Genomic DNA, 24,375 nt, shown 5'->3' with positions numbered 1-24,375 from the left:
CAACTAAAATACCCATGTAAAATTAAATATTTTATATATATATATATATATATATATTAATTTTTTAATTTTTTTCCATATGTGATATATAGTTATTTTGTATATTTTGACTCTCTTCAATAAGAATGACGTTTCCACGACTAATAATATATACTTACGTGAATTGGGAGAAGTCAGGTTGCATTTTAGTGGTCTTTTAATATTAGCTACGTATATTGATATTAATTGTATTAATATATAAATTTCAAATATCAGATGAGTGACCAAAACAAAATAAAAGGTGGGTAATAAATAAAGATGGCATGGTGTGTGTTCTCTTTAGTGTGGTCTAAAGTAGATACCTTGTGACACAAAATGTAATTGCAAATAAATATGAGTTGTTTTTTCTATAATGACCATTTGATCACATGAATAATGCATTTGACGTTAATTCCTATAGAAATACATATATAAACAAAGACATAATATATTAAAAACGACAGTTTGATATATAAAATATTTGTATTCATATAAAATTTATGAAAGTATATTAATAATTTATTGCTTTTACGATTTAAACTCGTAATAAATCATCATATAAAAGATAATGTTGGTGTTGCACCAACACTCTCCTTTAGCTATATTATTATTATATATAAACTTATCATATAAATTTCATATTAGATTCTTATTTATTTATTTTCTCAAATGCCAAAAAGAAGAAGATGTGTTACGAATATTGAACGGACAAATATAGAAATAAAGTTTTTAGTATAGTGATAAAGATATCGTCAGATTGATACAATAACGATCTTATTAATTGTAAAGCATTTCATTTTTATAATAGAATTTTTTTTTTATATAAATTCAAATTTAATCCGACAGAATTCATATCAAAAGAAAGTGTTGGCAATGAAGAATCTAATTCTCTGCCTTTTTTCATGAGCATCCTTTGAGATTTAATTCTCTTTTACTTTTTTTTCTTACTTATAATTATTATATATTTTGACCTGTGCCCTAATATTAAAGTAGCAATATTATTATTTAAAAAGTGTGTGGGAGATTTCTTTTTTTTTTTTGTACTTTGATTTATTTTTCTCTCTGTTTTTCAATTTTCATGATTTGGGAAGGAAAATATATAAATAGGGATAATTTTAGAGACTCTTTAAACTTTTGATTCATAATAATCATTTTTTTAAGCTGGTAAGATAAGTTATGCATATGTTAAATTTTATACATTTGATATGATATTTGGTCTTAGTTAAAAGGTACATTTTTAATATATAAAATTGATATGGTGTTTAGTTCGCAATTTAGAAACCTACATAATTAATGTATGCAGCGGGAAATTTAGAGGCAAAAAAAGGACATTGAAACTCGTGGTCTTTCGTAAAACTAGATATTTTATGTATATATTTTCTAAAATTTGTATAATATTATATCCTTACGCCCATACTATAAGAAGTCTAATTGATCCACATGGTTAAAAGTTTTGAGTTTTTGACATCGAAGACTCCTAGATTCACCTCTTGTTATACATGTATAAGTTTCAAAAGAATCTATGCATTATTAAATGAAAGTGGAATAACCATTTGGTCGTTTGATAGCTGATTAGAATATTGTAGGTATTAATTATACAGATGTTACTATTTTATTTTCTACACTCTCCAAGATAATTGATCAATTCCTTAAAAATTTATGCATGTATCAATTATGTGAATTTCTAAATTACAAATCAAATGTTGTACTTCTCCTGTCTCATTTTATGTGACACTTTTCGTTTTCCGAAAATAAAACCGTTTAGTTTTGACCGGACATTTGTGTATGAAAGTTTCAAATTTTTTGAAATAAAATTTATATATTTGTAAACTACGTAAAGATTACTATAAGTCACAATAATTGATAATTCAAAATGTTAAAAGGGTCTATGAAAAAATTATGATAAAAAATACACTTATTTGAATCTCGAAATGCAAAAAATGCCACAAAAAAATGAGACGAAGAAAGTATTAGTTTTATATATTAAAAGCTTACTTCCTAACTACATACCAAACATTATAGTATATATAACTTATATAAAAATTTATATAAATAGAACTTATTTCTTTACCAACTACCAAACAATCTCAATTTTTAAACTTCATGTTTTCTCTTTTTTCCACTTTGATTTGAGAGATTTTTCTAATTCTTCACGTGCAATTTCAATTAGTCCAATGATAAAAAAACAACATAAAATCTTATGGAGATGAAATGAATCGTACAACATAATGTAATATTTTGCTTCGATTATATATAGCTCTGCCCCTGATCAAATTAATCAGAATCAGATAATATGAAAAAAATAATAAAATATAACTTAATTTTAAAAAAATTAATTAATATATAAAATTTATATGAGTCAAATAATATAAAACGAAAGAAATATATGCATTTTCAAGTCAAACATAAAACAATTGATGTAACAAACTCCTAAAGGTAGGCATGATCATTGTATGCATAGTTGAGTTACGTGATAATGATTGATACTCCATAGCTTCTAATTTAATATTATTTAACTATACACGTAATTTAATAGAATTCAAAAAAAAAAAAAAAATTTAAAACTTGTGATATGTCATTTATTAAGGATAATATCTGATCTTTTGTAAAAAAAAAAAAATTCATTTTTTTGGAATCTCGTAGCGACTATAACTTCTATCACAATCTTTTAATGAATACTATATATGCATCAAGTGAATTCTTCACTTTGAAATAGCCTATAAACCATACAAGAAAGGAAAAAAGGATAAATATAACCTCGAACTATCGTAAATGGTATGCAGATATTCTTTGTCATACTTTTGGGACATAGGTGCCCCTGCCGTAAGAAACTAGGACGTATATGTCCTTCACTCTAACTGAAGATTAAATAGGGACACGTGGCACAATCTTATCCATCGATACGATATCGGGTCAGTGGATAAGATTATGATACGTGTATGTCCGTTAGTATAAAGGGTATATATGCTCTAATTTTTGGACGGCATGGACACCTATGTCCTAATAGTATCACGAAGGGTATCTGCATACCATTACGATAGTTCGGGGGTATATTTATCCTTTTTCACATACAAGAAATGTAAATTGCATTAGCAAGTCATTCCGACATACTCAACTCAAAAGGCATGAAAGAGAATCGAATTATCTGTGTGATTAACCACTCTCCAACCAACTGAACCGTCTTGAAATATAAATTAATTAAATTAATTATTTAAACAAACTAAAAAAACATACTACCACATAAATTGAAAGGGGTTCTACTACTTTTCCTTGATCGCGATTTCAATTGTTTGTTTAAATTTTTTTATCTCGTTACAAATATAATATTTCTTTTGATGATTCTTAATTTCAACTTTCTACTTGATATGTTTATACTTACCGTATTAAAGAATATTTTTAATATATTATTCTACATATCTCTTATTTTTAAAATTATGTTTCAAATTAAAATATAATAAACAAATCGAAACGAATAGAATATATTTCTTTGGCGGTATTGTTCATGCATTTTTAATACTACACCATATACCTTCCAACCAATTTGATATTGAATGTCAAGCCTCAAAAATATTGTAACTATGTCTTACATCACTTGTATGCAATTTTTATGCCTTGTTACATCACAAAAAAAAAATGTCTTGACCTTATCTAGAAATATTTTAGGACCTATTTGGTTATAAAAAATATTCATTCATTACAAAAATAATTTTTAGCTTTATTTGAAAATTAATGTTTCATCATGAAATCAAATTTTAAATTAAAATTTATCATGAAACCAGATTAAAATCTAATTAAATTTTTAATTGGTACTTTATATTTATATAGGACCACAATTAAATTTAATTTGACGTTGAAAAATTCCACATTAAAGGTACATTTCCTATCAAAGACAATTTCATTCCTGCCCACTCCATTCTATCTATGACCCATCGGATCAACCGAGAGAAATCCTGAGTAACGAGAGAGATTCTCCACACGAACGAACGACCCGCCAACCAAAGAGACTCAAACTCCAGATATCTGATTAAGAATTAAGAAATACTTACTATTCCACCGCTAATCTTTATTGGTATTTCAATTATATTATTTTAAAAAACAAACTATTGTTTGCTCCATCCACTTTTCACTTTTGAAGTTGCATTTAACTACACAACATTATTTGAACCCCTCCTCCTTTTGAAAGACCAGTTAGTTTTGTTATTTGCTGTTTGCTTCTGTGATGCATAGAGTCAAAACACCCCTTCAGTTCAAACTCTTTGTTATATAGTAAGGTCAAAAAATACTATGAATATGAAAAGGCAATTAAAAAAAAACACATAATCTATTTGTTGTGTCAAGCCAAGGCAATAAAGTTTCTAATGTTTCAAGTAAATGAAGGGTTGTGTCAAATATCAGATCTTATACAAAGTTCCATGGAATATGAACACTTCTGGTAGTGGAAAAATCAACTCCTTTCTACAAATTTGTTGAATGCCTCGAGCAATGTCGCGTTACATACACCTTCTTCAAGTGATATATTGTGTTATCCACCAAGAAATCCAAAGACGAGAACTATATACAACGCCTCGTGCATTTGGGTGAATTTTTTTCATATGGTTGCTGCATATTTTCCTCCTACATTCACTAAGATTCAAGTACAACTCCATGTTCTAAGAGCTCAGATAAAACACTTCTCATTTTATCCACTGACACAGGTTTTAGGATAACTCCATCCATACCAACTCTCATGCAGTTTTCTTTCGTAACTCTGTCTGTGTATCCCGTCAATGCCACAATAAGTGGCCTACCGTGACGTTTCCCAAACCTTTCATGTATCACTACAGCAACTTCGTAACAGTCTATACCTTGCATGCTGACATCCATGATAACTACCTTGTGTTCATGTGTAACAACTCTCAAGCACTCATCGCGTGAGCCAACAGTAGTTACATCACATCCAAGGTGTGTAAGCAGACCTTTGGTTACCATCCTGCTAACACTGCATGAAGGAGTATAAGAAACAGAAACAATTCTGATAACTAATGTCAACTAATCATATAATCAGGTAGAATAAACAATTAAAAAAATAAAAAAAATAATGAGGTAAAATCAAAAAAGAAAAGCAACGATCACACAGAGTCGTAGGATTACCAATCATACAAATTCGTATCCGACTATAAAACAACTTCCTTCAATTTATAACTACATCAGGTTAAAGATATCAATAGCGGTCATCACAGAGAAAAGTGGAAGGCAGGGGACGATAAAAGGATAAGAGAAAAGGGAATCTATTACTGTTATATATATATATTTAGGCGAACCAGATTACTGTGACATCCTTTAATTCGATGCATATATACCAAAGACTTGTATTAAGACATCTCTCTCTCCTTTCTCTCTCTAAATATATATATATATATAAGACATCTCTCTCTCTCTTTCTCTCTCTCTCTCTCTCTCTCTCTCTAAATATATATATATATATATATATATATATTAAGGCGAACCAGATTGACTGTGACATCCTTTAATTCGATGCATATATACCAAAGACTTGTATTAAGACATCTATGAAGTCACTCTTTCCTCCATCCTCTTATGTCTGGAAGAGCAGTATACCCTTTTATTGGATTTGAAAGCACTACTTCCAGTTGGTCACTCCCTTCTTCCAACTAGAGATACCGATGTGAGCTCCTAGGGTCAGGCTGGTGATCTCTCCTTCCCTTCTCGCGATCCTGACGCTGTAAATCCTTAACTTTTCCTTCTTTTCATTAGAAAAAGCGGCTAACCCATCGCTGGCCCCCTAAAGTTGGCATCAACTTTCACTTAGACACCTGAACTAGACTTTGTTCATTTTAGACACTTGAGGCCCTGATGTGTCATTTAGCACTTTTTTTACATTCAACAAAAATATGATGGTGACTGTGTTCCACTCGCGGATGATGTGTAAAATGTCAAATTAAATGAGGACACTTGTCATTTTGTTCAAAATAATTCTTAAATAATAAACTATCTATTATTTTTTTAAAAATATGGCTAATGGATCGATGACATGTGGCATTTCTTCCCAAATAATAATAAAAAGGATTAAATCACCTTAAAAAATCTTTAGGAGAAGCATATCCCACCCCAACCCCACCCCATTCATGTTCTTCTCACAGCACACACCCCTTCAGTGAACTTGTGTAACTCAATTTTTTTCAAATAATTGCAGCTCCACAAATTTTATTGCTAAAAGAAAATTCTACAAATTTTATTGCTTAAAAAAGAAAAAATCTAAATCCAATGAACTTCTAAAAATACAAATGTGTACGTGTTCATATCACATTATTAAGTTTCTTTTAAGGAGATTATCTCATTTTTTTAATGACTTCTTATTCTTCCCCAAATTTTTATTTTTTTCTTCAAATTTCAGTCTTTTTTTCCTCAAATTAAATTGAGGAAGAAGGGCATCATCCTTGGGAAATCTTGGAGAAAACTCTGACATTTGAAATTAGATTCCTCGTTTGTGGCATCATCGAATATATCTCACCATGGAAGAAGTTCAAACTTGAGAAAATGGTGGTTGAAAAAATGGGGAAGAAGAAGGAAATATAAAATAAAAATTGGCTGAAAAAGAGTCTGACGCGCTGTTAATGAGTGAGTCACACTCACTATGCCATATCAGCAAAAAGCAAAAAGTGTTAAATGATACATCAGAGCCTCAAATGAGATGTCTAAAATGAACAAAGTCTAGTTCAGGTGTCTACGTGAAAGTTGATGCCAACTTTAGGGGGCCACCGATGGGTTAGCCCTAGAAAAAGGCATATACTCCTAAGTACATGTCACCAGCACATCCACATATAGTTGTAAAGATTCTGATTTCAGTACTCTTATGTAGACTTGGCAGAAGCAATGGTCTTCTTCAAAATGTGACATGCCATGATAGCCTCTTATTAAGTATTTACTTGTTCAGTCTCATGTAAAAGTGAGTAAGACAGCTCAATACATATAAGATGAGAAACTCACGAACTAGATGGATCATTAAACAGCATGGCAAGACAAGAGCTGAGAATAAAGGGGTCCAGATAGTACTCACCCATTCTCATCCATCACCAAAACCTTTAATCCTTGAAAACTCATCTGCGTGTGATTTGCTGGCAATTTGGTCACAAAGGGGAGCTTAGATTCATTTGCACGTCCAGGAATGCCAAGTTTAATGATAAATATAGCAGTAGACCCCTTGCCAAGACCTTCACTTTCAATCCAAATATGTCCTTCCATAAGATTCACAAACCTGTTTTGTGTCCCATTAGAAGATGTGTCAATACTAAATACAGTAAGAGGAAAGAAATTGAATATGAAGCAGTTACCAAGTTCACGTAGCAAAATGAAAATCAGAGTCGGAAAAGAACACCAAGGAACTGGGTACCCCGTACCTCTTACAAATTGCAAGACCAAGCCCAGTGCCACCAGAATTTGTAGTTGCTAGCGCTTGGCTTTGTGTAAACTTGCTAAACAGGTTGGGAATATCCTGTGGTGTAATTCCTATCCCCGTATCTTTTATCTACAGAAAGTATTACTTAGAATATTAAAAATATCAAGAACAAAACATCTGACAGTTATAAGTCTAAAATATCAAATTTGTAACTATCCTTAACCTACGAAGAAAGTATATCAAGCTTGTAAAAATATACCTGCACCCGTAAATAGAAGTGATTTTCACTAGGCACAGCAAAAAATTCAGGGGCTCTAGGATCTCTTAAAGAGTCTGATTTTGCAACAAAAGCGGAGATTGACACGTTGCCTTCCTTTGAGAACTTTACAGCATTGCCAACAACGTTTAAGAGAATTTGCATTAACCGTTTTTCATCCCCAATTACATATTCCGGCAAATCTGACGACAAACTAAGTGTGACGAACAGCTTTTTTACAGATGCAATAGGCTTGATTAAGCTAAGGACCTACAACAATAAGCAGACACATAAATCAGTCAGCAGGTCCAGCAAACATAGTGAAGTGCAAAATATCAGTAATGACACTTTTTTTCCTGACAGGTAATCTAGAATTTGCAATTAAAAATGAAAAGAGGGTGATGAAGGGCACCTCTCTAAATAGAGCATGGAGATTGAAAGTGCCAATATCAAGTTGAAGACTTCCATCCTCTAGCCTTGAAAGATCCAAGACATCATTGATGAGCGTTGCTAAAAGGTTGCTGCTTTTGAGGATTGTTTCAACCATCAGACGTTGCTCTGGAGTTAGATCAGTTTCTTGTAGTAAGGAAGAAAGTGCAATTATCGCATGCATGGGAGTTCTCATTTCATGATTCATAACAGCCAAGAAATCATTACGTGCACGAACAGCCATTTCTGCTTCTCTTCTTGCCAGATCAAGAGCCACATTCTGCTCCATAAGAAGATCCCTAGCCCTCATTGATTCTTCTAATATAGCAGCATGTGAAAGAGCAACAGCAACCTGAAATGCCGAAGCGTAGATTAAATCACACTGGGCACTCAAGGATAGCTCTTATTAAATCAAATAAGACATATAAATACCTAAAACTAGTTGCAACCAGACACCGACCACTTGAATAGAGTATTCCCCTAATATGTCTAGAAATAGAGCATCCTAAATTAGGAGAAAGGAGGTGGATTCCAATATTCAGAGTTTTCTCCAAGAAACTTTTTGTCTTATTCAGGGCAAGGTTTGGGGAGAGGAAGCTGACATGGATGTCTTTTCTTCAGTTGTTCCTTCCTTTAATTAATTGTCAATTTTTCCCATAATGAAAGCATAATAGCTGGTGGCCTGTCTGGACAAATGAGGATTACTCTTGGTTAACAGCAAGCCTATAGTTGAGTTATGATGAATTTCTTTGAAATCTGATTTCTGGATCTGAGTTGGAGTGGTTAGATACAGAGGTTTCATTTATTGATTGAGGCATAGTTGATTTAGTTGAATTTTCCATTGATAAACAGGAGAAATCCAGGAAAAACTGAATTTTTTTTAAGACTCTGCAATGCAAATAGCAAAAAGCAGTAAAACTTGGACACTTCACCGTAACTGATGATACATCATGATTTTTAAACAAGTCAAACAAAGACTAGGTGTGATACTTGCTAGTGAGCTAATTACATTCATCAGAGAACAGTACACTACCAGAGACAGAATGAAAAAGTTAAAGTTCTCTAAAGTCTCTGATGGAGAAGTAAGATGCCAGATATGTAAAAAATTTAAATGGCTTCCGTTGAAGAATTATTTTTGTAAAACTAAGTAGTATTTACTTTTACACACTCAAATACATTATCGCAAAACGTTATTTTCACTTCATATGATAAAAGTACTAAGAAAACTACATACACTGCAAGTAGTTCTATGTTCCATAAAAGGAATATTCAAATGATTCAGAAACGCTGTTCCTAATATTTCTATATACCATCGATCCTATTTCCCGTGCTTCTAATACAAGGGATCTTCTATAAAAACAAAAGCCAAGGAGTTAAGATCCTATCAGAAAATCTACTATGATACACTCATCCACAACCCAGCCTAACTATTCAATCACCAAAAAGCAATCAGCAGACGAAGTATGCAAAAAAGATCATTATAGTTCAGCTTTTGATTTATCTTTGAAAATTTTTAAAGAAATAACAGTAATAACAATTCTGCTGTGCATTTCCAATGGATAAAACCATAATACTAAGAACAACTAAGCCTTGTGATTCTGCTAACAGATTCTCAGATTTTTGTAATTGGTCTTCTCCATGTCTAATTTTACACCAAGAACTCAGTATGTCAACGTGGTTGTCTTCAATCCAAAAATATATAAAAGAGAAATTCTAACATTATATTAAGGAATTTTCAATAACAAAAATCAAACCTGATCAGCTACCACTTCAACAAGCTCCAGCTCATGAACATGCCATTGTCTTGCACTGTCTGAAGGAAGCATCAGAACCATTAAAGCATAGCGCTTTGTTGAAAGTTCAGGCCAATCATTAATCTGAAAGTTCGACAGATGCAGAAGTGGAACCCTGACAGCAACCACCTCACCAGGCATGTATTTCCCAGCAGGTCGAAGTCTTGCGACAGGAGAATTTGGTGATATTTTCACGACATGATTTGTACCGAAAACTTGATTGATTACAGGAAGTTGAATGGGTACAGTTAATCCAACTGGATTTTGGTGACGTAAAGTGTAAGAAAGCTGAAGCTCTAGTCCAGTACGTGTTGGCATCCATAATGCACACTCTTCCAATGCCAATGTTCTTCCTAGCTCAACAAGTGTAGTTTTTAAAATAGTATGTCTATCAAGAGTGCTTCGGATTTCATGAGTTAGCATTCTAACATGTCTACCTGTCTCCTCCTGAGTCCGAATAATACCCATTTCACGGTCAAGCTGTGCAGCTTTCTTTTTCAAGAACAGTTCCCTAGTTTTGACACTTAATAAATCAGGAATGATGTGGACAAGCATGAGAGCAGTTACACATGACACCAGTGCAGTCAAGGCCTTTGCAGTAGTCATTACTATTGCCACATTCCTTGTATGCATATTAAATGTCCATAAGTTGATAAGATGGGTTGCTCCACAAAGAACTATGAAAGCACCGAACTGCACAAGAACCCATCTATATGGAAAGACAGCAGACTTCTTAACGAAGTATATCAACTCCACTGGAATGGAGAAATACGCAAGTGCTATGAAAAAATCAGAAATGTACTGATACTTCATTAGCAAGTCGTCAGCAGGCAACTGTGGGTCGATGATGCAGTTACATGACTCCACGATGGAAGATAACTGCAGCATAAGTTAGCAAATAAGGAGAAGGAAATATGCCTCAGAAGAATAACAAGCTGTACAAGAGTTAAACAACCTGAATATAGTTAATTGCAGCATAAGTTCTGACATATGTTTGTGAAAATGGAATTATACTCAAAAACAACAAGGTGAAGAAGAAGCCAATATTGAAATTAACAGCTAACTTATAGTGTAAAAAATAGTTCCCTTGCACCAAAAGATCAGCAAATTGTGAATTTCATCTTTATGTTATGCACTTTATGTATGTCACAACTTTGCTGATTTAATATGTTAAAACCTCTAAAGAACTAAAAGCATAGCATGTCGTATAAAATCGTAGGTCTAAATGTTTCTGATGTCTTTGCCCCAACTCCTTTTATACACTTGTACGTTTCTTTGTTCCTTTCTATTTTCTTTTTATTAAACTCCTCTAGTCAAGAATACATTAAAAGATAAGACACTCCTTCAACAATCTTGTCGAAAATTATAAGAATGTTTTCAAACATGATATAGTTCTTATAGCAAATTCCAAATGCTACCCACAAATATAAGAAACTAGGGATCTTCACTATATCTAGGAAAAAAGTAGCGCCAAATATTCTGTATAATTCGTTTCACATTTAAGGGAATAAAGATAGATATAATAGTTCGACAATTAGTTGTGGAGGTTGAAAGAACGATTATTTCTTACAGGTATTGTAAGTGGAGACCGAGCATGGATTAATTGGATACCTTTTGGTAGTTCCAGATCTATGGTGCCACTTGCATCTAAGTAGATACATCTTAATTTTGGACAGATAATGCATCCCTTTGTCACAATTAATGTGACACTCTTTCCTTTAAAATAAGTCCCAAAAAGAGACATATTTCTATATTTAGTAACAATTTAACTTTAAACTTCACATTTTACCCTTAACAATGGCTTACTTTGAACAACAAGTCTCAAAAGTCTTCCTTTCATTCTTAAACGTCGAGCACAGTCAAACACCTTCACATAGATTAGAACAGAGGAGTGGTAAAGTTCCTCTTTTCTTCCTCTCCCAGTTTCTCTCCTTTCACCTTCCTGCAGGAGTGGAGCGATTGTTGACATTGTAGACATCCTTGTTTCCTCGATTCATTCTGGCATGAAATCAATCATTGGGTAAACAACACTCAATTGATGGAGTTACCTTTAATCCCTTTCTCTTGTATCATCTCCCTTTTGAATTATAGTACTGAGAGCTTACACAATTTTACCAATTAAATGAACTTTTCCTTTTTCTCTCTATAGATTGCAAGTTTAGTTTATTGCAATTAATATTAGAGCTGCTCTCTGAGCCCATTATTGATCATAGCAGAGAGAATATGATCACAGTAGCCTGTCTAGCATATAAGGATAGTGCTGCTAGTCCAAAATGATCAAAGTTGAAGCGTGAAAGATGGTTTTCAATGTAGGTATCCAGTTACAGATGCAATTTTACAGGCTTTCACTTAGGTGTTTCACTAAAGTAGCAGTCATGGTGAATCTTATTGTATTTAACCATCAGGGACTCCCAAGAACATATATTTTCTATGAATAAAAATAGAAAACAAACAGCTTGTTATACAAAATAATTTATCATTATCATTTTTATCATCTATTTCTCTTCTTATCGGTATCTATGGCTTGATCACAAGTCAAAATATGGTTAGAGACCGATCTATATTATACTGAAAACATGAACTCAAAAACTTAAAAGTTATTACCAAAATATCCCTAACCTAAATAACCTACTTCAAAAGACACCTAATGCAGCCAACGGAAGAAAAGAAACCGCTTTGACAATAATTTCTCCCAATGAATAGTTGCCACCTTACATTATCCTAAACATGGTATTATTAACAATGCCAATTTCACCTTCATTTTCAGGAGATTTCTCACAAAAAACAATGGAAGCCCCACACTAAGTCCTTTAAGAAGAAGAAAAAATTTGAACTGTTAAGTCTAGCTAATGTTTTCCTACTTCTAATGATTTATTTTAAAAACTTGAACTGAGTACTTGATTTTTATGGCATGCACAGAGGATAAGTAAAAGAAACATATTTACATCTATTTTGTAGTTCTTCATCTGTTCAATAGTTTCACATCTATAATCTGATTTTCATTATCTATAATTTGATTTTCACATGTGGTGAACGACAAACAACAAGAATTTTTGTCTTATGCATCAACTAATGGCTAAATACACTAGAACGTACGAATCGTGTTCACAAAATAAATTATGAGGTCTCTTCATCAAAAATATATTATGAGGTCTTGACCATCTATGCTAACATTTATTATTATTGGATGTCATAAAATATATACAAATATAAACAATAAAGAAAGAAAATATTTAGGGACGGATTTGGTCACTTTTTTCTTCTTGATATCTTGGTTTGATGTGTTCCTTCTTCTAAACATCTACTGTTACTAGAGCTGCCTATGGTAAATGAGGAGCATATTTACTAGAGCATATCATTCACGTGTCTTTGTCCATTTTGTACTAATAATGACGAAGCCCATGACCTCTTTAAAAAGAAAAAAAGGCAAAATGTACACGTTACCGAACGTATGACATGCACATGCTTGGTCTTAATGTTCATTATTTTGTGGGACAAAATAAATACAAATTCTGAAAATAGGTTATGTGGTTTGAACTGTGAAATAAATTTGAGCAATATAATGATGCTATAGGAACCAACATTGCAATAGAAAAGAACATATGATGTAAGAAAGCATGAATCTACTTAGATCCTCCAAATTTCAATGACGTCATATTCATTTTCAGTGATAAAGCATTTCAGAATAATTTGTTTCCTCAGAGTTATAGTCAGACAATCATTATTCAGCACTTAAAAGATATTATTCATCATCCAAATATTATGCTCATTTTATTAGTATGTAACATCCTCGATATTATTCGTTTAAATGTTCACTTCCCCATTTTTTGATGGTTTGAGTTTGTTTGAGTTATATTTTACTAGTATTAGATTCTCTTAACTTGGGAAAACTGTGGCACATGCGGTTAGTGCAAAGTTTTCACCGTATGTGACATATTTTCCTTGTGCATACTTAACACATGAAATTATTTCTCAATTTGCACTCTTCTCCATTAACAGCTTTTGGTTTGTTTTTATCACTCTCGCATGCCTTTAATCTTCATTTATTTCTTCTTTCATACCACCCTGAGATATGTTTAGCGAATGTGTTTACTATAGTCTTCTTCCATGAATTATTCCTCAAATAGTGAATCACTAGAGATGAGGGATACACATCTTATCCCAAATCTCATTTGTGGTAAGGTAGGGATAACTGATAAGGTCTGCTTACACTCTTACCTTCCCCAGATCCCATTTTGTCGGATTACACTTGGCATGTAGTTGTAGACTAACTAATCTGAGCTAGTTAAACACCGAAATCAGTCTTACGGGGATAAATAAAAAGAACATGCGCAAATGAGCTGAACTTTACATTCATCCCACAAACTCAACCCATAAGAACACATTCCAAAAAAAAAATGATCACAATCATGAAGACATTATCACAAAAAAAGCAAATAAGCTTTCAAAATCATTAATTGGTTGCAATTTCAGTTCATTTATATATTAATCATTCCAAACCCCACTATCCAAAAACTAATAACCTTGCTCCATGAAAAATCAAACCTCAGTAACTGCCTGGAAACTTCAATTTATTCAATTTAGTTTATTCTAAATTAATCAATTTGAGCTAGTTAATCACCAAAAATCAATCGTTATTATAAACAAAACAATCTACAAAAATGAGCTGAAATTCAACATTCAAAACGATTCATCACGAACTTTAAATACATTACCACAAGTGAAGCTAATTAACAACAAGTAAACCTAAAAAAACACTTCAATAAGACTATTTTTCAGCAATTAAAAGTCAAAATTAACCAAAAAAAAAATAGTTAGGGTTTATGAGACTTACAAGGCGATTCATCCGGAGAAGAGATCCCATCGTGGCCAAAAAAAAAAAAAATTGGGGCGAAAAAAAGTGAAGAAGATTGATGATGATCAAAAGGGAAAGTGAAACAATGGAGTTGGCTAGAAAAGGAAACGACCCAATTTGTAATTTCACGGGTCAAACAGTTGGGTTTTTTTTGTCAAGTTGACTGAATTGGACTCCAATGGCAGACATAATTGAATTATTTTCATGTCAAATTTAATATATCATTAAAAATTTAATAACTTTTTTTCACATGGAAATGTTTTATTTTTAAAAAGGAAAAAGAGGTTACCTTGTAGATGGGGTATCGATGATACTAGTTATATTAAATTATTTATAAGTTTAACATAATATAATATGTAAACTTACTCTTTGATTAACTTCGGTTAATATTTTATGAATCTATTTAATTGCACGCGACAATAGAGATAGATGATGTTAAAGACTGACTTTAGTGATGATGATGGTGACAATGGTACATAATTATAATGATAAAGATGGTAGGTATAATAACGATTGACAATAGTGATTATCAGTTCGTGATATTCATAAAAAAATAGTACGAAATAATGCATTATTTATATAACTTTTCAACATTTATATATAACAATAAAGTATAAGTTATACATGACTTAGGAGATCTAATCATATTAGGATTGTTAAATAATATAGGATTCGAACTTTTTAAAAGAGTCGTAGGAGTAGTTTCAATATTATGGTATATAATAATCGTAATGATAAAATAGTTGTTGATGATGACAATCAATAGTTACAGATGATAATAATAGTTGTAATTATATGATCTAATAAATATGAATAGAACGATAGCTTAAAAATATCTCCATATTATATTAATACTTTCTTCAACATCTTTAATAAGTAAGATTACATTCAAATCAAACAAGTTTTTAGCTATCAATACAAATAAATATATCATTATATATTCAGATTCAAATCTTCGTTAAGCCACAAACAAATAACCCTCTAATTGATTAGTCTTTAACACAAAAGAAAAAAAGATTCAATTAATAAAAAATTCAAATGTTTACATAATTGTCTCTTTCTTGTCTCAATCAAATAATAAATATCTCCTTAATAACTCTAGCACACCATAAAAAGAATCACACACAAAAAAGACTCAATTAGTAAAAAATTCAAATATTTACATAATTATCTCTTTGTTGTCTCAATCAAATGATAATTATCTCCTTAATGACTCTAACACACCATAAAAAGAATCATACAAAAAAAAACTCAATTAGTATAAAGTTCAAATATTTATATAATTATTCCTTGTCTCAATCAAATGATAATTATCTCCTTAATGACTCTACCACACCATAAAAAGAATCACACAAACCCTCAACAATCTTAATTACCTCTTCTTCTTACAAGTCTACTACTTCCTTTGATAATATCCCAAACTTTTTTTTTAAAAAAAAAACATGACACAAGAAGAAGAAGTTGTACTTTTAGATTATTGGCCTAGTCCTTTTGGAACAATGGCAAGAATTGCCCTAGTTGAAAAGGGAGTCAATTACATCCACAAGTTTGAGGATTTGTCTAATAAAAGTCATTTGCTTTTGGAAATGAACCCGGTTCATCACAAAATACCGGTTCTTGTTCACAAGGGTAAATCTATTTGTGAATCAAATATCATAATTCAATATATTGATGAGATTTGGAAAAATAATTCTCCCTTATTGCCCTATGAACCTTATCAAAGAGCTAAAGCTAGGTTCTTGGTTGACTTTATCAATAAAAAGGTAAAGGACTTTTTAACTCTTCCTTAATTCATTTCATATGTAAACTTGTATGTTTGTGTGATTTGATTAACTTGTATAGACTGAGGGATTGTTTTATCGGTGGTTAGAGTTATATATGTATTAGTATCATATGAACCAGTTATACATAGTTATGCAGAATCTAGTCATTCAGTGTATATATATATTTCTTTCGTTTAAAAAAGAATGAATTTATTTTCTTTTTAGTTTGTTTAAAAAAGAATGACCCCATTATTTTTTAGATAACACTTTAACTTTTCACGTGGCATATTTAAGACCATAAGATTAAAGAACATTTTGGGATTTGACATAAATTTAAATTTAAGTTAGAACCACAAGATTAAAAATTGTCTTTCTTTCTTTTCTTAAATTCTGTTTCAAATAAATTTAGGTTATTCTTTTTTAAACGGAGAAGGTATAACATAAATTAATACTTTTTCTGTTTTAATTTGTTCGTTTTTTTGACTTGATATAAAGTTTAAAAAAATAAAAAGGAATAACCCTACAAAGCATTAATTTTAGGTACATGGGTCAAGTGTAAAGGTATGGATGGGGCAAAATGAAGAGCAAGAAAATGGCAAGAAAGAACTTGTAGAATGGTCAAAGTTTTTGGAAGAAGAACTTGGAGATAAACTTTATTTTGGAGGAGATGTATTTGGATTTGTAGACATTGCACTTGTTCCTTTCTACAATTGGTTCATTGTCTTCAAGACCTTTGCAAATTTCAACACAATTGAAGTAGAATGTCCCAAGTTAGTGGTGTGGGGAGAAAGGTGTTTGAATAGAGACTCAGTATCCAAGTCACTTCCTACTTCAGATCAAGTCTACCAAGCTTATTTGGATTTCAAGAAAGGTTGGTCACATGGTTAGTCAACACCAAGACGGATTCAGAATTTTATGTTTAAAGATCAAACGTATCACATATTTTGAGGTGGAACCATATAATGAATTGTGAAAGGGTCTAATGATTTAACATTTTCCTTATCAGTCGATACATATACACGTTGAAGTCACGTAAATGATAAATATGAATATTAATTGATAAAGAGTGTATTTATATGAAAGAACACGAGTTCACTACCTATGTATTCATCCTCCTTGTAATAATACTAGTTAATACGGTTAAATATTGGATAGAGCGCCCAAATCAGCTATATATTTGACATGGGTTTGCCGTAATGCTAAAACTATGGCAAATGCATCTATCGTCATTGATGCATAAATAAAGATACCAATTAGTAGTGATTGAATTCCTTCTATGGTTTCACATGAGAAACCAGTACAAATGTAACCTACATGTCCAATTGAACTATGAGCTAGAAGTCTTTTTACTTTCGTTTGGGCCATGACGACTAGTGCTCCTAAGATCATAGAAGATGTGAAATCACGTAAATGAAAAGTATTAAGAGTAGTGTATCTATATGAAGGAACATGAGTTCACCTATGTGTTCATATTCCTAGCAATAATTTTACGTATCGATCGTGCTCTATATATAAAAAATATTTTTAAAACTACTTAATATATATGTGACCATACTCAAGAAGTTTTATAATGTATGATTATAGTGTAAATTGTACGGTTACGAAATTTAAACTCTACGTTTATAGATATGTATACATATATATATATATATATTATTTTTCGTTTGATATTTATATTAAAATTTGATCAAATATAGATTTATATTAAAAAATCTTACATAATTGAGGAGTAAACTGTTTTTAAATGAAAATGATTCTCCATCTGAGAGACTAATTTAGACTTATTTAATACTAATTCAAATTGTCTTATTATTCAGGATTTTGATGACACAACACATATATATTAATATAATATAACTATAAGGATAATGATTATCCAATTTTTATTTTTATTTTCCAGATTTTAAAAGACAAGGTCCAGAAAGATGTAGGGCATTCTTGATAATACAAAATAAATTACTCCATTCGTCTGGTATTGTTTGTCATGATTTCTATTTTTAAAGTCAACTATAAAAATTTTGACTAAATTTTAAGATGTACTTTTTCATTATATTAATATGTAAAAAGTTGTAATTTATAGTACTTTCATATAATTTTAGAATATCTAATTTTTTTTTATTTAAAATATCGAATTAATTAATTTAATTTTCTTTTAAAAATTAGTTAAATTAACTTTTAATAAACGCAACACGACAAATAAGGGAGTAAATTAAAGCCTCACCAACCTATGACTAATCATATTTCCTATTTATAGTAAAGTCATTCATTTCTTTAAGATAATAATGATCAATTAAATTTATTTTTAAAATTTACATGTGTTATGAAGTGTTTTATCTCGAATATAAACATAAAATTAAATTTTAAAAAATTCTAGATTATAAGAGAAGTTCCTAGAAATATGTAGTCATTCTTGATAGAACAATCAACAAACTCTATTTATAGACATAATTTTCTATTTAAGTGTTCATCACATATATTTTAATTTCATTTAGTATATCTTTTAATTATATCAAAAAATGAGTAATGAAGTTGTTCTTTTGAGTGCTTATGTGAGTATGTTTGGTATGAGGGTAAGAATTGCATTACATGAAAAAGGGATTCAATATGAATACAAAGAGGAAGATTTGAGTAATAAAAGTTCACTTTTATTACAAATGAATCCAATTCATAAGAAAATTCCAGTGTTAATTCATAATGGAAAACCAATTTGTGAGTCACTTATAATTGTTGAGTATATAGATGAAGTTTGGAAGGACAAATCTCCTTTGATGCCTTTTGATCCTTATAAGAGGGCTCAAGCTAGGTTTTGGGCTGATTTTATTGACAAAAAGGTATACAATTACATCTATACATTATATTTTCTTTTATTATTAAAAAATAGTTGGCGTAAATATAAAGATATTAAAATTTTACTTTAACAGGTTTGTAGGTAGTTGAGGGTGATTTTACTAATTTTAGTTAGTTAAATAAGAAGTGTACGTTTGATTTTGGGATCAACGTTTAAGTCATATGAATAGATGATTGACATCTATCAGTATTTCTGAACTTTCACATAATTAAATTTCAAGTATATATATTTGAAATTGAGATATCTTTTTTTTTTTACATGAAATTAATTCAATTATATAATTGAAGTTCATGTACATATGAATAAAATTTAGTTGTTTTTGTTTGAATTTCAATCATAAAGACTAAAAGTTCAGATATTTTACTTGTATTTTAGTTTTTTTACTTGGTGTTCATCCACATAGGCGAAGGCGTTTTTATTCATATTATAATTATTATTATTATTTTTTGTATATTTTAAAATTGAGGTCAGATAGAAATATAGTTTACTTGAACTAAAAAAGAAATTTCTTAATAGATAATGTTTTTTCAGGTCTATCATAGTGGAAAGAGAATATGGGCTACAAAAGGAGAAGATCAAGAGGCAGCCAAGAAAGAATTCATAGAATACCTAAAACTATTGGAAGAAGAATTAGGAGATAAGACATATTTCAATGGAGAAAATTTTGGATTTGTGGATTTGGCTTTAATTCCTTTCTATAGTTGGTTCCCAACTTTTGAGAAATTTGGGAATTTTAACATAGAGAAAGAGTGTCCAAAGTTTGTGGCATGGGCCAACAAATGTATACATAAAGATAGCGTCTCCAAATCTCTAGCGGAACCAAATAAAGTTTACGAGTATGTGTTAAAAATGAAACAACACTTTGGTCTTTCATAGAGAAATATATAGAGAAGTGCGCTCTATATTATGATCTTTTCATTCTATTCGTATAAACAGACTCGATGAAGTTCAACTACGAAGATATTATTACGTATGATAGTTGGTATGTTTTATTTTTGAAAACTTATAGAGTTAGTCATAGAATAAATGTTGTTAATATATCTATACATGTTTTTATTAAGGGATGGATGTCTAGTAAGTCTTGGTGTAATAAAACTACTTTAGGTAGAAAGGAGATTTTATAATATTATAAAACTTTTATTATTCGTGTTTTTTATTTGCTAGAAAATAAATTCTATATTCTTGCCCGCATTTTTTTTATATTATAAAATTTTCATTATTCTTGTGTTCTTTATTTTATTAGAATATGATTCGAGCGGTATTTTATTGACTTTGAAACATCAAAATGGTTTGTTTAGTTGATATTTAGAATTGTTTCTTGTGGAGCAAAAATGTGAAGGTTTGTTTTGTAACAAATTAAACTAAACTAATCATAAAACTTTATAATTAAGACATAAAACTAACTCAAAGAATATTGAAGGTAAGATTCAATCAATAATAGAGAATATGTAGTAATTAAGTAATATCTTTTAGCAAATTATCTATTAATTGGATACTCTCTTGCAAGAGTTATTGGTTTGTTTTTGTTTTTACAATTTTCTTCTAGATTAAAATATAAAATTTTAAAAATTAAGTGTGAAAAAAAAATTGAACTAAATAGTACCTATTTTTATATTTACAATAAAAAAATTAACCAATTCGACCCATCCTTTTTATTGGTTGTATATAGGCTATAGCTGTAGTATTTTAAATCTAAGTGGTATATACTCATTGTCATTATTTCTTAAGAGATATGAAAAATTTAAAATGAATTAGTAAAAGTGAACGATAAATAGAATTTATAATTTAGCATTCCAAGTTGTCATTTAAAATCTCTATTCAATATAATGAATCTTTGTGTAAATTTGGGGTTTAGGAACCTTTCTAAATGCTATTGTATGTCAACTTGATGGTAATTTTTACTAACAATTCAAAATCGTCCCTCTATCTGTGTATACTTTATCCTCGCTAAAATAAGAAATTACTAAAAGAAGAGTGTCACTCACTTACTTGTGGGCAATGAAATCAAGAAAAGCCAAAAGATCCATTCTTTCATCATAAAAAGAGAAAATTTATTACATAAGTAAAATCCACAAATACATTAAAAAAGAATCCAACAAGAGACATGTTCATGTCTTCATTTTTATTTTTTTAATCATTCGATATATGATACGATTAAATACTCCTTAACGAAAACGATTCTCGTGATCATTCCAATCCAATCTTGTTCCTAAGGTGAAGGACAAACTCACAAACTTTCTTAGAATCAGGAAGTGCCTTAGTAACACTATCTCTTTCCAAACACCTTTTCACCCATGAAATCAATTTGGGACATTCTAATTCAACATTAAATTTTCCAAATGTTTCATAGGCAAGAAACCAACTATAATAACCAATCAAAGATACATCAAGAAACCCAAAATTTTCACCTCCAAAATATGGTTTGTCACCAAGTACTCCTTCTAGCAATTTAAGTCCACCTAAAAAGTCTTTGATTGCTTGCTCTTGTTCTTCTCCTTTTGTTGCCCATGTCTTTCTTGCATATTCATGCACCTTCATATTTTTCAAAATTGAAATTATTTAGCATTGTTTTTAAAAAAAAAACATATTTCTTAAGAAAACATTAATCGATAAGTGAGGCTCACTCAAATGATTGAGCATCTCTACCATCAATCAGTTCAACTCAAACAAAAGGGTGATGGAAATACTATATATTGATCTTCTTTTTAAAAAAAAAGTAAAAAAAAACATTAATCATTAGTATTGTCTAACGTAAATTCAGATATAGAATCTTTAAACCTTTTTAATTGTATATATATGAATATTATAAATTAGTCATTTCAAAACACTAAAATTCTGAACTTACAACCTTCAAATCGTGATCTTCACCTCTAAAAACAATCATATTATAACTAGTATGTATTGTTAATAAGGACTACGAAATCAAATCTCTATATTCGAACGCGAATAAAAAGAAATAAATTTAATTTTTTTTTTAACTTACAGTATTGTTCATATAATCAGACCAAAACCAAGCTTGAGCTTTGTCATAAGGATCTTTAGGAATTAACAAAGGACCAATATCCTTCCAAACATCATCAATATATTGAATTATAACAAGTGATTCACAAATTGATTTTCCATTGTGAATTAACACTGGAATTTTCTTGTGAATTGGATTCATTTGTAAAAGCAAAGGGCTTTTGTTCTTCAAATCTTCTTCTTTGTATTCATATTTTACACCTTTTTCTTCAAGTGCAATTCTTGCCCTCATACCATACATACTACACCAAAAATCTAATAAAATTACTTCTTCTTCCATTCTATTTTAGAGATTAAAAAAAAAAATTGAATACTAATGTTATTATTGATGAGTATTGACTATTGATATGAGGCACTATATAAAGAGTTTTTTTTTTAGAGTAATGTGCATCATCATCAGTGTAAATAATTTTTATATTATATTATCGTCGTCTTTTTAAATGATACTAAATTAACATATTTTATTTTCAAATGCCAAATAAGGTTCATTTATAGATATTATTTTAATGAACCGATAGTATAATATTATTCATGTTGATTGTGTATGAAATTAAAATAAAGTCATATATATTGATGGGATATATGTGGATTTTGCAATCCTTCCTATGGTTTTCGATAAATTTTACTTGATAAACTAGCATTTGAGATTGTGTCAAGACTTCATGTACAATTTTGATCCTGTATCAAAAACCAAGCACATTCCGATGTGATTTTGGAGATCATTCAACGACGGATCATCTTATATTATTTACGCTTCAAATATATTAATTTAAATATGTAAAGTATTAAATCTAATCCTAGATTAACGAACTTTTGTGTCCCTTTAATGTGTTTCTGGACAATCTTTTATTACTATCTATTTTCTTCGTCTCATATTAGTTAATTTTTTTTTCTAAACATACTTTAATAAATCAAAAATTGTAAAAGAATATATTCACTCATAAGAATTCCCTATGATATATTATTGTAATCCTTGGTCACTAATTGATCTTGACATTCTTTATTCGTTTTTTTTTTGTGTGTGCTTTTACATTTATTTAATGCAATCAGTGACTTATTATAATATGATTTATATGTTTTGCCTTTACTACCAATACAATATTCTTTAATATTTGTTTCATAAAAGAATCCCAAATATTTTCTTAATAGGTCAAAAAACATTATTAGCTTTGCAAAGATTTGATGAGATCCAAAAGCTACAATTTTAATCGATGTTTAATATCTGCATTACTTTTTCAATTAAAAAATATATTTTTTAATATATTTTTCTATAACGAAAATTCGAATCAGAGATCTCCGACTATCAATGTAATCCTCGAAACTTGAACCTTCAATATGATAAGTTTAACTTCATCCAAAGAAACAAAGTGGCAGGTAAAATGATTTGATCTTAAATTATTATATATATTTTTTTAATTTTACGTGATATTATTTGTTTTGAATATAAAAATTAAGAAAGAATATTTTTCTAATATTTATAATCTAAAATAAGTCTTAAATATTTATATAATTTTAATTGTTTTATTAAAAGTAAAATAATAATTAAATATTTATAAATATAAAAAAAATATTTTTTTAAGAAATTACTTGAAATACGAAAAGTTAAAAAAATAATAGACATTTGATACTGTTTGTATAATATTGAATATTGAAGCTTTTTCTTGACGTTAGTGGTGTCAGCAAGTTGGACTATAATTGAGTGACATAAAATAAATTGAATTAATAAATAGTAAATATAAAATCATAACTCACTCAATATTTAATCCAATTTAGGAATATTAAATTAGTGAGTTGAACTGGATTTAAGTGGATTATTCACATAAATATTTATATATTTGAGAGGTTTTTAATTTTTCGCCTCAAAATTATAATCACTCGCCTCTCTTCATCTTTTGATTTTTTTTCGTTCTTATACAAGTGAAATTATATCGAATGAACACACTCCCTTGCAATTTTTATTTTTATATCTTTGTATACTGAATGATATAGCCTAAGT

The 24,375-nt window shown here is 29.9% G+C and overlaps 4 protein-coding genes across 6 annotated transcripts; 2 read left to right on the top strand and 2 right to left on the bottom strand.

Annotated features, from left to right (window-relative positions):
- Nucleotides 1–4,320: 4,320 nt before the first annotated feature.
- Nucleotides 4,321–14,927, bottom strand: LOC107007595 (ethylene receptor 1). 3 transcript variants are annotated; one of them, XM_015206278.2, is made up of 7 exons: nucleotides 14,727–14,927; nucleotides 9,854–10,771; nucleotides 8,083–8,451; nucleotides 7,674–7,940; nucleotides 7,416–7,543; nucleotides 7,076–7,273; nucleotides 4,321–4,987 (listed from the first exon to the last, which is right to left on the bottom strand). In XM_015206278.2, the coding sequence occupies exons 1-7, from the start codon at nucleotides 14,754–14,756 to the stop codon at nucleotides 4,642–4,644; spliced, it is 2,256 nt and encodes a 751-aa protein (XP_015061764.1). In that variant the 5' UTR covers nucleotides 14,757–14,927; the 3' UTR covers nucleotides 4,321–4,641. The 3 variants fall into 3 exon arrangements, with proteins under 3 accessions (XP_015061764.1, XP_015061763.1, XP_027769444.1); XM_015206277.2 differs by having other exon boundaries at nucleotides 4,321–4,996; nucleotides 14,727–14,926; XM_027913643.1 differs by lacking the exon at nucleotides 14,727–14,927 and adding an exon at nucleotides 11,699–11,717 and having other exon boundaries at nucleotides 4,321–4,996.
- A 1,114-nt stretch (nucleotides 14,928–16,041) lies between these two features.
- On the top strand, nucleotides 16,042–17,825 carry LOC107006652 (glutathione S-transferase U25-like). The gene is made up of 2 exons (XM_015205169.2): nucleotides 16,042–16,510; nucleotides 17,051–17,825. Exons 1-2 carry the CDS (start codon nucleotides 16,190–16,192, stop codon nucleotides 17,396–17,398), a joined length of 669 nt encoding a protein of 222 aa, XP_015060655.1. The 5' UTR covers nucleotides 16,042–16,189; the 3' UTR covers nucleotides 17,399–17,825.
- Nucleotides 17,826–18,976: 1,151 nt separating this feature from the next.
- On the top strand, nucleotides 18,977–20,503 carry LOC107006720 (glutathione S-transferase U19-like). Its single transcript, XM_015205235.1, has 2 exons — nucleotides 18,977–19,341; nucleotides 19,890–20,503. The coding sequence occupies exons 1-2, from the start codon at nucleotides 19,027–19,029 to the stop codon at nucleotides 20,232–20,234; spliced, it is 660 nt and encodes a 219-aa protein (XP_015060721.1). The 5' UTR covers nucleotides 18,977–19,026; the 3' UTR covers nucleotides 20,235–20,503.
- Nucleotides 20,504–21,369: 866 nt separating this feature from the next.
- LOC107006732 (probable glutathione S-transferase) lies at nucleotides 21,370–22,687 on the bottom strand. Its single transcript, XM_015205246.2, has 2 exons — nucleotides 22,342–22,687; nucleotides 21,370–21,890 (listed from the first exon to the last, which is right to left on the bottom strand). The coding sequence occupies exons 1-2, from the start codon at nucleotides 22,657–22,659 to the stop codon at nucleotides 21,546–21,548; spliced, it is 663 nt and encodes a 220-aa protein (XP_015060732.1). The 5' UTR covers nucleotides 22,660–22,687; the 3' UTR covers nucleotides 21,370–21,545.
- Between the last annotated feature and the right edge of the window lie 1,688 nt (nucleotides 22,688–24,375).

The sequence above is a fragment of the Solanum pennellii genome, chromosome 12 (assembly GCF_001406875.1).
Source record: "Solanum pennellii chromosome 12, SPENNV200".
NCBI lineage: Eukaryota > Viridiplantae > Streptophyta > Magnoliopsida > Solanales > Solanaceae > Solanum > Solanum pennellii.
Note: the sequence above shows the minus strand (reverse complement) of the source record. Positions and strands in the feature narration are given on the sequence as shown.

Coding starts and splice junctions, on each gene's coding strand:
- LOC107007595 (XM_015206277.2), bottom strand. CDS start 14,756: ATGGGATCTCTTCTCCGGATGAATCGCCTT. Junction 7,941..8,082: donor TCCATGCTCTATTTAGAGAG/GTGCCCTTCATC, acceptor TTATTGTTGTAG/GTCCTTAGCTTAATCAAGCC. Junction 7,274..7,415: donor GGTCTTGCAATTTGTAAGAG/GTACGGGGTACC, acceptor GACACAAAACAG/GTTTGTGAATCTTATGGAAG.
- LOC107006652 (XM_015205169.2), top strand. CDS start 16,190: ATGACACAAGAAGAAGAAGTTGTACTTTTAGATTATTGGCCTAGTCCT. Junction 16,511..17,050: donor TTGACTTTATCAATAAAAAG/GTAAAGGACTTT, acceptor CATTAATTTTAG/GTACATGGGTCAAGTGTAAA.
- LOC107006720 (XM_015205235.1), top strand. CDS start 19,027: ATGAGTAATGAAGTTGTTCTTTTGAGTGCTTATGTGAGTATGTTTGGT. Junction 19,342..19,889: donor CTGATTTTATTGACAAAAAG/GTATACAATTAC, acceptor ATGTTTTTTCAG/GTCTATCATAGTGGAAAGAG.
- LOC107006732 (XM_015205246.2), bottom strand. CDS start 22,659: ATGGAAGAAGAAGTAATTTTATTAGATTTTTGGTGTAGTATGTATGGT. Junction 21,891..22,341: donor CTGATTATATGAACAATACT/GTAAGTTAAAAA, acceptor AAAAATATGAAG/GTGCATGAATATGCAAGAAA.